Consider the following 14,666-nt stretch of genomic DNA (forward strand, 5'->3'; position numbering starts at 1 on the left):
TGTTGAAGAAGAAATGTTGAGACATTGGTGAAGATGAAACTTGATATACAATTCTGAATGATTTAAAGTTATTTTTTATGAAATATTACTTTTGTCAGACCGTTATTCACCTCGTGCGTGCAAGATTCAAATGAACGTTCTATCCTCAGACTCGTTCATTCGAATCTGGCACGCACGAGGTGAATAACAGTCTGACAAAAGTAATATTTCATGAATGTAACCATCCTCACATAAGTCATGAGCATGTAATATTTTTTTGATTTTACTGTAAAACTTATATTATTGTAGTTTCCCTGATGAAGGAAATAAAATTTTCCGAAAGCTCGGACTAACTTAAAAGAGTAGTCATTTACTTGCTGCAATACCCCACTATTCTAATAGTTTTTTTTCTCAACTAGTCAGCAACGACTACCCTTCCTATATATATATATATATATATATATATATATATATATATATATATATATATATATATATATATATTCAGTTTCAAAAAATGTAAAAGTAGTATTTTGGTTCTTCAGAGCTTCGCAGATGAAAGTAACATTGTTACTATTGTTTTTATGTTCTCTGGTTCCTATTTTAGTTGTCATTTTTTTTCCATCTCAATCGACGGAATCTTTAGAATGGAATAATGGAGAAAATCTGTCGAAATTACAATACTGTTAATGTGATTCTCGACCTGATGCTACCTGGATGCCAAAAAGTATCACCATTGTGAAATTCACGAAGAAAATCGAAGCATAATTCATTCAGATGAATACATATTGATAAAAACCAAAGTAAACCAACTCGATTTTTGGATTTTGTTTCTTATTTTACACTTCCTCTGCAACTCCTTCTTTGATTTCGAATGTTGCGCTGATGGATGATCAATTTATTCAAGCCATATGTGGAATTATTCTCATTTAACTATTTTCACGATCCAAAATATTTTCGAAAATGAATTCATAACTTTTTTTATGTTGGTAACCTCAAAAGGCAGTATATCTTTTCAGTTATTTCCATTTTAATTCATTGTATTTTACAATAACTAACCATTTTAACAATTCTTACAATAAAATAGTCACTCCACTTCAATGATATAACAATAAATATATTATGTTTTGGTACATTTCCTATGGAGTCTATGTTAGAATTCCTCAATTGAAATATTTTTGAGCTTGTGACTCATGACACCGCCTTCCTTTGTTCTATGCAATTGAAAATCATATACATTTCTTGCGACATTCCATGTCAGTTATTGAAAATCGAAAATCATATCCAGAAAAGAGTTGCAATATTGCTGTTCAGAAGCAGTGCGTGTTTTAAATAGCATGTATCACTTCGTCCAATCTATGAGTCTAATTGTAACCTTTGTGTGTATACAGTAAGGGACGAATGTGGAGCTTCAGGTTCAAAGACGACCTTTCCATTAACTTTGTAATCTGCGTACTTGAGCGAGTATTGAAGTTTGAAACCAAGCTTTTCAGCTACTTTTGCAGAAAATTTGCCGGTGCAACCTATTGCTATGAACCCACATCCTCTTTGCCTAGCCAGCTCCCTGGAAAAAATAAGAAAAGAGTTCAGAGGTATGATCAATCATTCTAGAGATTTAAACAAATTGTCATTATTATTAAGAAAGTTGTAGTTTACTGAATTAGAGAAAATACCTAGCGTGAAGTCACAATTGTGGACCCCGAGTGGGGTTATTCTAATTAGCTAAAAGCCATTAACAAAACTACATAGAGTAATAGTCTAAGATCCGGTAGGAGATCGACCTTCACTCATCAGATAACTTAATGATACATATTTTTTATCATATATAATTTATTAACAAACATGCCTACGATAAGTAGCCTAATTTTTATGAATTTTTTTCATCATCTTCACTCTTTTCATAATCAAATAAATTTCATCTTAACTGATAGTTTTTAACACACAGAATATGCCTAGGTAGGCTTGCCTACTTATTTCTGTGCATGGCTACCTGGCCAGCCGATGTGACAGGTAAGTCAATATAGGTAACTACACCGATCTGTTAACCAATCGAAATTGATATCATAAGTAAGATATTTCAATTAGTAGTGATTACTACAATTACTAAGTGATCAAAAATAATTAAAAGCAACAACATTCTCCCCCTCGTGATAAAATCAATCCATTTCCGTTAAGAATCTGTACGTACCACAAATTTTACGCTTCTTGAAGTAACACCAAATTTCAAATTTACATTAAACATGAATGGGATCAATTATGAAACAAATGAAAAGAAGGAGATTTTTCATATTTGACAATAGTTGTCACTCCGAACATTTTTTCTGAAATTCAATATTTGAATTTTTTCCTTATGTATATCTGAAATTCATTGATTTTTTCAATGCGTTAAAGGAAATTCTTTCTGACATCGAAGTTGATTATGACGTGAATAATTTTATTTTTATACTAGTGCTTCATTTTACTAGTTCTACTTCAAAATATCTCTGCAGAAAACTTCAATGAAAATTGCTTGCAGCACCCTCCTTTGTAAGGGAGTCAGCAGTCTCATTGCCTTCCAGGCCAGTATGGCCAGGAATGCAGACCAGAGATAATCTGTTTAGTCTTTCTATCGAGGAGAGTCGTTTTTGGCAATTTGCTATCAATTTAGACGTTGCTCAGTAGGAGCCAAGAGCTTCCAACGCCGCTTGACTGTCAGAGAATAATCTTATTGACTTGTGTATGAGGTTGAATTCTTCAAATCTCTCCGCAAACAATTCAATAGCGTAAATTTCCGGTTAAAATACAGTCGCATAGGTTCCTAGGCATGTTGATATCTCTGTCCTGGGTTTGTGACTGGAAACACCTGCACTAGAACCGAAAGGTGTTTTTGATCCACCTGTGAACCAACAACTAACTGATCTTAATATTTCCTTCTTCCGGAGGACCCAGTCCTCTCTACTCGGGAACAGTTCGTAGTTGACAGTTAGAGGCATAAAGTCAGAGGTCATTTCCAGAATGTTGTGACTTCCAGTGTCAACCAACAGTAGAAGGATCTCCATGGCCGCTGACGGTGTGGTACTGATGGCCGGACAAGCCAGTCTCTGTGAGCCGGAGAGCTTCGCCTGTAAAGCCTTCGGCCACCAGGCAATTGCACCATAAGTGATCATTGGTCTGACAATCATCACATAAATCCAATGGATTTGTTTGGGACTTAAACCCCAAGTTTTAACACAAATCCTTCGACATGTCTACAGGGACAGTATGGCTTTGTATGAAACTGTTTCCAAGTGGTCGTTCCAGGTGAGTTTTTATCAAGGATAATGCCAAGATTGTTCTAAATGGAATGACCTCACCATCGAGGGAAAGTGGCGTTAGATCGTCCAATTTTCTCTTCCTGGTGAAGGGGATTATCACAGCTTTGCTGGGGTTGACAGACATCTGTTAACTCAGGCACCAACTGTGAACAACATCCAATTTGCTTCAGAGGATATTACAAGCTACCCTTCCCGACGTGGACCTTGCCAAGATGACAAGGTCATCTGCATAAGCTTGCAGATCTACTTTTCTTCTGTCGAGGGCATCAAGCAGACTATCTATCCGGAGCGACCACAGAATGGGAGATAGTACCCCACCTTGAGGGCAGCCCCTGGTGACCTTTCCTAGCCAGAGACGATCCTATACATTTGAATAGTGCATTGTGAAATAGTCCTTCAATATCGAGAAATACAGCAACCCCAATCTCCTTGTTGTCAAGGGATTGTGGAATTAGCCGCGGTGGTAGTGCACCCGACTCACGACCGGAAGGCCGTGGGTTTGATTCCCTCCTCGACCAGATATTTTTCTCGAGAGAATTTATCTGGTTGAAGCTGGGATGATTCTGCAACCGTGTTAGGAATCACACGTTAAAAAGTAAGACCTCGTTAGTCCTTAGCTCTCACAAGTTTGTCAACTTCTGAGAGTTGTCATTTGTATAGGGGCGACAGCTGATTAACGGAGAAACAGATTTTAAACAGATTTTTTAAACAGATTGGGTCACTATACAATAAATAGCTTCTGAAGAAGCACGTGTTGCGATTTTGTTAACTGCATAGTGTAAATCTAACAAAATGTATTTCAAGAGTTTACAAAATAGTTTTTCACTACTATTTCTACTAATTTAACACATTGTATGTACCTCGTTTTTGCCAGAAGTTTTGTAGCTATTCCATTTCCTCTATGATGTTCCTCCACGGAAATTACTTGTACCGATACACCTCTATCGCAATCAGGATATAACGCGAACGGATCACACTGTCTGTCTGCATAATCCAAAATATCCACGATTTTATCACACTTTTCATCTCCACAAATGAAGGGCTCCTCTTTACCTCTTTCCACAATCACATTCAAGCAGAGACCTACGATCTTTCCACGATGAACGACCATCAAATTTATACCATTATGAAGGTTCTTCACAGAAAATTCTTCTAGTGGTTCACAACTAGGACTATCCTCTGTTACTAGCTGCAAATAAGAGTTTAATGGCTCATCCTTGAAGAAAATTTCTCTCAAGTAAACTATGATTTCGTCTTTGTTCTCTTCGGTGGCGAACTGGATTTCGTAGGCCGGTGATAATTTCACCGAAGTCAGTTGACACTTTGGCTCTAATTCTGGTAAAAACTGTAATGAAAAAATCGAAGTTAGGTGAGGTTCAATTAATACAGATTTCATGACCATCTATCATAGCTTTGAAATCACATAATATTTATAGTTAGATGTAAAATTATTCATTATTTTGTTCTCTTACCTAACCTAACCCAATCCAACCCCACTCAACCCAACCCAACCTAACCTAACCTAACCCAACCCCACCCAACCCAACCTAACCTAACCATCAATTTATTGAATAATTTCTAATCGTGTGATATTGTAAGCAAATATAAGGTTAACATTTCATTTTGTGGTGCCCAGAAGATGACTTCATAAAAGTCAACATTGGCAACAAAATAATCATTTAAAAATTATTTCAAGTGAAGCTTATTGTTGAAGAAGCTTCCAGTTCACAAAATGTCTGTTCATATTTCATTCCTCAATATCATTTCACTTATTTTTTCATTTTTGTTTCCTCAAATGTCAAACCGGTTGATACTTTTAGACAAAGGAAGTACGACTGTTCATCAAAATAATTAATTAGACAATAAAATTAATTTTCCTAACACGTTACCTACCTTATCTGATTCTCTCTGCATCTCAAGCAGTATAGTTTAAAATTTCAATTAATTCAGTTTCACAAGAACCCACCGACAATGAGTAAACACCAACTGTAACTACATGACTTTCAATTATTTGCTTCTAATTTAAACAACCGGTTTGTGCAGCCACGTTTGCGGTATTTATTATCATATTCAAATACGAAACAGCACGGGAAGATTGTCGGTTAATCTTGATTTATTCATGAATGAAAATAAATTTGAACAGTAATGTACTATATCGAATGTTGTTTACACAAAAATTGTATTCTTTAAATGGAGAGTGTCTTAAAGTCAATCTATTGAAACCACTTTTTCCACACCAGAACAAAAGTACTGACTATCGATTCTATAGGTCAAACTAAGCGGATTTTAAACCTTTTACAAAGAACTAGACAGAAAAGACTATTGGGTCGCTCGACATGCCTTAAAGAACTGCCAAGGAATACGTGAGAAGTGTTCGAAAAAATATTGTATAGCGGGTGTAAACCGATTCAGGTTCGCCTCTTTTTTTTTGTCTCTCATGGTATCGATGTGGAATTTTGGTGGTTGAATGGTATCACAATTCGAATTATTTGAACTGAGAATATCATTTGGAGCATTTTTAGTGTTAGGAAATTATTTAAACGGGACACCCTGTATATTTTTACATTTTTTGATTCAACAGTTATTTAAAAAATATATCTACTGATATCGAGCAAAAATATTTTTTTGTGGAGGAAATCAGAGTTTTCATCGAACTTTTTTTGGATTTTTTCACTTCTTACGATTAGAAGAAAAAATATTCTGCTTATCAATAACTTGCCATATTTTATGATTCTACTGATCATAAAAAGAACTAAGAAATTATTCAGATAGTTCTGTATCCGTATAGTAGGGAGGGTGAGTGTTGGCCCACAGCACTTAGGTCACATGTGATCCATTGTACATTCTCCCAAGAAATTGTCCTCCTAGGTCATCGTCCATCCTGTCTTTCCCAGGAAGGTGGAAAGGTCACTAGGAGACATCTCCTTTATATCGGCAGGTGTAGGTCAAGACTAGCTGAACACATACCCTGTTATTGACGATAACACCGGACACTCGCATAGGATATGCCTGACAGTTTCATCTTTCTGTTCACACATCCTGTCTAGAGGTGTGTCCACTAGCCCCAGGGAGATCCTGGCAAGATTTCATCCTTTGATGCCATCACTTCTCTTTAGGGATTGAACATGGGTGTGACGTTTGGCTAGTTCCGCAATTGTTGAAGTCATCAGGCCATAGGTGTCACGGTCCTAAATTCTTAGTTCAGCCGCTTCCTTGGCTAAAGAGTCGGCAATGCAATTACCTTTACTCCTATCATGCCCTTTAACCCACCTCAGGATAATGTTATTATCTATCGAGGCTTTGGCTAAATTTTGGTGGCACTCTAGTGCCACATTGTCTGTTCATGGCTAATAGGTCTACTATCAGTGCAAATTGTTATGTTTTTGCCAGATGCCAGTGATGCAATTGAAGCCAGGTTTGTGTTTAATAAACCCTACAAAATACAAATAAAACAGAACACAGAGTCAGATGCCACAAATGCAATACGCATATATAGAGACAGCTCAAAAACCAAAGAATGCTCAGGATCTGGAGTATACTCCAGATCACTAAGCCTAAGGATTAAGTGGGAATGGGAAAAAATACCAGAGTGGTTCAAACAGAACTGATTGGTTTCTCGATCGCCACAAAAGAAATAATCAGGAAAGGAATTTCTGGCAAAAACATAACAGTTTGCACTGATAGTAGACAAGCCCTTGAACAGACAACGTGTTACCTCATGACTAGTACTAGAGTACCACCAAGGTTTAGCCAAAGCCTCGGTAGATAATAACATTATCCTGAGGTGGGTGTATCACCAACTAAGTTGGCGTGTTCAGGTTGGTTGGAGAATCGCGCGTCGAGAAGATTATTGCATTTCTGGTGTTTGGGAAAACTTCTTGTTAATGAGTTATTCTCCACCAGGGGTGCCGGTTTCACCTTTCATTTTTCTCAAAACAATAAGTAAACTATGCTGAAAAATTATCTTACATTGCTTTGTCACCATCTAAAAATATTTTCCTAAATAGATTGGTGCGATCCGCTGTGGGACTTTTTATATTTTGAAAAAGGATTTAAAAATTCTTATCTATGAACGTTAAACTTTCTTAATTATCGCCCTGTATTCAAAAACTTGTTTTAATTAAACTCACCCCCAACTCACTGTAAAAGTTTATCACTCTCATAACTAAATTTCTTGCAACTTTTGTAATCCGTACAACACTCGAACGCAACAGTTTCGCCAACTGAAAATGAAATATGAATAAAAGTTCATAAATTACCCGTAAGCCTACAAGTCTGGTGAATCATATATTTTGATTCATGGAAACTATAAAACAAACAATAGCAATGAGAGGAAGGAAATTTTTCGTGATTATTTAATGGAACATTGGCCTCATTAGCAGACCTTGGTAAAATTCTCTGATTTTGTTTACCAAGCAGTAAAATGAGTTTTCAAGGAATGTTGATAACTAGAAAATAGCGGAGTTTATTTACAGCCTGAGTTTTTATAGCCATGAGTAACATTAAAAATAAACTAGAAAGTGCTACGAATCATTAAAACAACTCATTTTTCGAAATGTCATCGTCAATAGATGAATTTATTTCTACACACAACTCTCTCAAAATATTGCCTGATGTTATTTGATATCCATTTTTTGTCTGTTCATTGAACGAAGAAAATCATTGAGTATTTCTAACTTTCTTCGACAAAAAAAATCATAATTGCAGTTCATTATATAAATATATTTTTCTGAAATATATTTTTGAATCCTATGTTATACGTCCATTACTTATTTGAATTTTTTCAATTGATTTATTCGTTTATTTTTCAATGAATATCATTTCAACATTCAATTACAAATTTATATCTAAGTATTAAAATTTTATTTTTCACATTGTCGTTTGGATACAATTATTGAACTCTTCAGTGGTTTACGTTGTCTGTTTCAGAAGAAAGGTGATTTTTTTCTCAAAAAATACTTATTTATTCATTAATTTCTATCTCGTCCCCTTCAACGAATTCCCCTTTCAGCGTTTTTTCTAATCCTCAAAGCAGTTTTGATATGTACTTTTTGGTATGACCTTGGTTTCTATATCCTCAATCCTCGCAAATTACCGTCCTTTCACCGTAACATGAAAAAGTCGCAAGAGGGCAAATCTGGTGAATACGGTGGCTAAAGCATGATTACAGTGTTGGTTTGGCCAAAAAATTACGAACAAGGTGAATTATCGTTATGCAAAAGCCATGAATTGTTTTTCCACAACACCAGGCGTTTTTTATTGTATTGCTTCCCGCAAGCGGCGTATAATTTCAAGATAATACTCCTTATTGACCGTATGACCATGTGGCAGGGACTCCTGATGCCCTACGCCACAGTAATCGAAGAAAATAGTGAGCTAAACTTAGACATTTGATCAAACTTGGCCTGCTTTTTTGTGTTTTGGCTCTTCTGGGCTCTTCCATTGGAACGATTGGACTTAGGTTTAGATATCATAACCATATGCCCATGATTCGTCACCAGTTATGACCCTTTTAAGCAAATTTGGATCGCCGTTGACGTCATTCAACAATTCCTAAGCGATGCTCATGCGACTGTCTTTGGTCAAAATTCAGCAATTTTGGAACGAACTTCGCTGCCACTCACTTCATGCCCAAAATTTTCGAAAAAATTGCATGGCATGAGTCAATCGGTATGCCAACATCCTCAGCAACTTCTCCAATAGTGATTCGACGGTTCTCCATACATTTTTTTGACTTTCTCAATATTTTCATCGGTTGTTGATGTGCTGGGGCTTCCAGGGCGAGCATCGTGATTCACATCTTCTCGACCTTCTGTGAAAAGTTGTATGCCACTTTCTGACTCAGAGTATAATCACCGTATGTCACTGTCATCATTTCAAGTGTTTTTGAGCACTCAATTCCATTTTTACACAAAATATGATACAAATTCTTTCATCCATTATTTTGATATCAGGAAATCACGGAACACACAAAACACTTCCAACTTTTATGTCTCTCACCAACAAATTAAACATACTGAACAGCTGAAAATGTGAACATTTGTTCAAAACGAGTGTACCAACAAGAAAACATTTAAAAAAATCACTAATCGAGTTTACGTATCCTGCGAAATTTGAACATTCACTTCATTTTATGAACAGCAGTACAACACCTTTTGGCAAATTACCACCCTATTTGGGTTATTGTTTTCACTATTCCAAAAATTTCACGTCCACCACCTGCAATTGATAGTATACGGCTGAAACTCATTTTCTACTTCAGGACTACGAATATTAAACACTTTTACCCACCAAAAATTCAACACGGCTTGCGGTCTGAAAGTGTTATTCCAGATTTATTTGTTAACATACCATGAATAAATTTTCTTGGATTCTTCAACATGTCTAATTTAGAATTCTCTTGTCTGCTGCAACCTCGCCATTATTCATGAAATTAGGTAATAACCCTCTTAACTGCTTAGACCCAACCTCACACCCACGCTCATTCGACTGTTTAATTGCTAAAAGGGACTAATTACTTTTGAAATGGATACTGGGATGCCAATCCTATTATGCAATCTCTTTTCACCAACCATAATCCATCCATCAACTTTATGCGGAGGATGAAAATTGTACAAGACAGAACAATAGTTAAATCGTCATCAGTTATTGAAAAAAAGAAATCGAAATTCCTTAGCAGCTAAATTCTAGGAAAATCTTGAAACTGTTGCAGAAGAGCAAAATGGTGAAAACACAAATTTTTTATACCCTCGTCTATCACAAGTTGCGCCAAAAATATCGCTGTAAGTGTAAATACATTGACTAAATGGATAGATCACGTGACCTAACGGTGTGCCATCAAAATATTCAATGTCTCAGCAATAAAATTATTCAAATAGATGTGATAAGCGACTGTGATTTTTTATGCGACTTTTTATTTATATCAGAACACTGGCAAAACGGTGAACAACTAGAAATAATGCAGTTGAAAAATTTTAGTTTATGTTCTTCCTTCTGTAGAAATATAAAGAAAAACGGAGGAGTAGCAATTTACAAACATGACGACCTATTGCTGAAAATATCTGTGCTTGATTTGTCTGGCGTATGTGTAGAGGAAATCTTTGAATGCTGCGGTATTAAGCTGGCAAAATCAGGCATAGGGTTTGTATGTATCTATAAGCCTCCATCAGGTAATTTCATCACTTTCTTAAACTTGTTTAATGGATTACTCACCCTATTATCAAAAAATGAAAATAATAATAATGTAATTATAGGCGGGGATTTCAATTTAAATTTCATGGTGGATAGTATGCATTTCAAACTATTTCAAGACCAGCTGGCATGTTTCGACATGAAGCATACGATATCTGTTCCAACACGTACAACAGCAAGCACTAGTACTTGCCTTGATAATTTCTTTATTAAAAATGAAAATGCCTACGAAGTCTTTGTGAGAGACTTGCACATCTCAGATCACTTTGCATAAGTGATTATATTCTCCACTGAACAAAATAGTATACGAGATGAAAAATCATGTAATTTTGGTAGTGTTCTCAGAGGAAAATATAGAACTGTTCAAAGATCTACTGGGTAGAAAGTCCTGGGAATATCTTGATGGCATTACCTGCCCAAATCTTGCGTATGATATATTCCATAATATAATTCATTATTACATTGAAGTGGCTTTTCTATCAATTCGTTTTCGTGGACAGAGAAAAAAAAATTCTAATATTATCACGCAGGAACTCAAAGGCTTGGTTTCGGTGTGGAGTGTGCCAGGAAAGATGATCGCTATAAAAATGTGAGCAAGCATCTCGCACTAATATATAGGGAAGAATTGAAGAAAAATCATAAACGCCATGTTGATCATATAATAGCAAATCCAATAATAAGTCGAAAACAATGTGGCAGATGATTAACCATCTCAGGAAAAATGACAAACGAAACAATAATATTGAAATGAATAATGGTAATGTTGAGATATCAAAAATCGAGATGGCTAATAATTTCAATGCCCTTTTTTCCCCTATGAAGTGTCACGATGAGATAGATGTCAAAGATAGACATTAAATTTATGGAAAATAATGTTCTCATCTGCCAAAACTCCTTTTTTATGCATCCCATTAGTGAATATGACATAATTGATTTGATAAAAACACTAAAAAACTCGGGTGCAAGTGGTTATGATGAGATTTCAAACAAGCTACTGAAAAAATGTGCTCATGAGTTATCATATCCGCTGCATCACATCATTAACCTATCACTAGAATATGGAATGTTTCCTGACAAACTGAAAACTGCTAATATTGTACAAATTTATAAAATGGGTGATACAAATTTGTATGAAAACTATAGGGGCATCAGTTTGCTTTTTAGTGTATCAAAAGTATTTGAGTTGAATATCGAAAATCAATTAATTTCCTTCCTTTCTATGAATAACATTCTCTCATCAAACCAACATGGATTCACAAGGAATAAGAGTACAGAAACAGCTCTATGTGATTTCAGTGAACACATTATAAATGCTCTTGATTGCAAATTACACATTTGTGGTTTATTTATAGATTTTTCAAGAGCTTTCAACACTGTGAACCATGAACTACTGTTACAGAAATTGGAAGGATATGGCGTGAGAGGGACTGCTCACAAGTTAATTAAATCATATCTGCAAGGAAGAATTCAACGAGTAATTGTTGACGTCACTGTGAGTGAACCATGGAAAATAGAGCAAGGTGTCCCTCAAGGATCTATACTCGGACCACTTTTTTTCATCATTTTTGCGAATGACTTGTTTCACTACTTTCAACAACTTTCATCAGTACACGTGGTAACATAAGCGGATGATACAAATTTCCTTTTAGCAGAGAAAGACACGGCAACTATATCAGATATTACTGGAAAGGTATACCAGCAAATTATAACATGGGCAAGTAAAAATCACCTGAAACTCAACATAACTAAAACTGTGCTGATGAAATTTACTATGGTTACAAATGAGTCCGGGATTTTCAGTATGTATGAGGATGATGACAGAATCACAACAGACATGTGGAATAGGCCTACTGGGGAAACCACGTTCAAAAAACGCGCTAAGTACACAACCTCAAAGGTGGCGTGGAAACGTGTGCATTTAATGACGATTACAACTTTTACAACTTTTTGACTCGTCGTATCTCAGAACTGGTGGCTCTAAGAAAAAAAAGTATTGATACATTTTTTGTAGAAAATTTTATGATCTACAAATTTTTATTTAAGGTTATTTTATGATAAAATTTACCGTTTTCCTGAAAATCGCGAAAAACCAATTTTTTCGAGATTTTTGACGTCGAATAATTTTTTTTTCAGGCATCGCAATCATTCGGAATTTCAAAATCTTATTTTTAACTATATTTTGAACAATTACATGCGTTTGCAGCTTGTTGTAACTGTATGTACCTTCCAATGTCTAGATTGAACGGATTATGAGAAAACACTTCTCCTTCTTCAGAACGAAAATGCTGTCTCTCAACGCGCGTTCCGCTAACCAAGTTAGCATCATCAGGAGATCATTGAGACTACAGCAGTGATGATAATAACTTAGCAAAATACATGTCGGCACACAGTATTTTTTGTTCTGGAGAGGGAAAAGTGTTTTGAATATATATTCATTCCAGTCCAGACGTTCCAAAGTCTACTTATCAAACTGTATCTGAAGACTGTATCATACTAGATATTAAATATGATGTATTTATTCATAAATATAGGATCTTTCATTAAGCGCTTTCTATTTAAAAACACAGTGTGAGATATCATTGAAAGTTTGTATTCGTTTGGAAGACCTATTGATGCCCTTATGCGTTCAAATGTCCATCACGATTTCTCTGGGAGAAGTGCATCCGAAACGTCCAATTTTCCATGACTCTAGCGCATAAATCAGGCTGAATTTGATCGATGGCATGGTTTATGTTGACTTTGAGGAAAGTTGTGGTTTGTGGCTTATTCGCATACATATGCGTGAGATCACCGCCATGTGAGATGACCTCAGAATATCCAATACACGTAGCGCCGTCCTGTTGAAACCACATGTCTTTGGTGTCCAGATTATCCAATTCAGACTGAAAGAAGTTGGCCTATAGTGCTCGCCCTTGACAGTAATGGCCTGGCCAAAGTCTTTCTCAAAGAAATATGGACCGATGACGCCGCCATCCCAAAATCTACACCTAACAGTGACTCTTTCGAGAGCATCCCTCTTGGATCTCATGTGGATTGGTATCATCCCAAATTGGACAACTTTTTTTGTTCACGTACCCATTCATCCAGAAATGGACCTTATCACTAAAGATGACGCCGCCAGCCCAAAATCCACACCAAACAGTGACTCTTTCGAGAGCATCCCTCTTGGATCTCATGTGGATTGGTATCATCCCAAACTGGACAACTTTTTTTGTTCACATACCCATTCATCCAGAAATGGACCTTATCACTAAAGATGATTCTTGGATGAAAATTAGGGTCAGTTGTAACTGCTCCAGAGCCCATTCAGCGAACACACGTCGTTGTCAATGGTCGTTTACCTTCAGTTCCTGGGTCAATTAAATTATGTACGGGTGCAGACCCGAGCCACGACGCAAAATTCGCCAAGTTGTGGTCTTCGAAAGGTCGAGTTCTTGTGAGCGACGCGAAATCCACTGCCTCGGATTCTCCTGCATACTCTTATAGAGACAGTAGCGATGTTTGACAGATCTTGCGTTTCGTCGACGTACGGGTATTGGTCGAACCAGTGGACTCAAATGTATCCTCGGTAGGACGATTATAGCGATTGTAAAATGGGCGAAGAGCGCGTTACGTTACCCAAACAGTACACCCATTTTGATAAAACTATTTTATTATTTGTACATGTTGTTGAACGCTGTATCCATCCAAGATGATTCAGTAAAACAGACTGAATAAATGACAACTAATTTGACAGGTGTAACTTCAACAAGTCCCGGAAATCCCTGTTGAAAGACCCGTTATATATGATATGAAAATAAATAATATATATTTATTTTGTAGTTACGTATGTTTCTCTTCTCGATACAGTCTTCAGACACAGTTTGATCTCAGTTAGAGTATTGGTATACGGGATAATTTTCTCCCGCTTCGGACTTTGTTGTAGTTGTTGTAGTTGTAGTTGTAGTTGATTATCATTGCACCAAAGTTTGTACACGATGGCAGTCTGTAATTTTATCGATTTTATAATATAGTTTAGGTCGTCTGCAAATAGTAAGCTAGTAATATTCAAAGAGGTTGCCAAATCCTTAATAAAAATTTGAAATGAAAGAGGTCCAAGATTAGAACCTTGGGGTACCTATGATGTAACTTCGTACTGAGCTGATTTGAAAGATTCATATTCGACGAAATGTTTTCTGTTAACTAGATATGATTCAATTAGAG

The 14,666-nt window shown here is 36.1% G+C and overlaps 1 protein-coding gene across 2 annotated transcripts; it reads right to left on the reverse strand.

The window, feature by feature from the left end:
• Positions 1-987: 987 nt before the first annotated feature.
• On the reverse strand, positions 988-7,539 carry LOC111505099 (arylalkylamine N-acetyltransferase 1). 2 transcript variants are annotated; one of them, XM_023159853.2, is made up of 3 exons: positions 7,403-7,539; positions 4,133-4,617; positions 988-1,543 (listed from the first exon to the last, which is right to left on the reverse strand). In XM_023159853.2, the coding sequence occupies exons 1-3, from the start codon at positions 7,433-7,435 to the stop codon at positions 1,336-1,338; spliced, it is 726 nt and encodes a 241-aa protein (XP_023015621.2). In that variant the 5' UTR covers positions 7,436-7,539; the 3' UTR covers positions 988-1,335. The 2 variants fall into 2 exon arrangements, with proteins under 2 accessions (XP_023015621.2, XP_023015622.2); XM_023159854.2 differs by lacking the exon at positions 7,403-7,539 and adding an exon at positions 5,166-5,323.
• Positions 7,540-14,666: the final 7,127 nt, after the last annotated feature.

The sequence above is a fragment of the Leptinotarsa decemlineata genome, unplaced genomic scaffold (assembly GCF_025532065.1).
Source record: "Leptinotarsa decemlineata unplaced genomic scaffold, Ldec_3_MD MMD2_tig00000199_RagTag_RagTag, whole genome shotgun sequence".
Classification (NCBI taxonomy): Eukaryota; Metazoa; Arthropoda; class Insecta; order Coleoptera; family Chrysomelidae; genus Leptinotarsa; species Leptinotarsa decemlineata.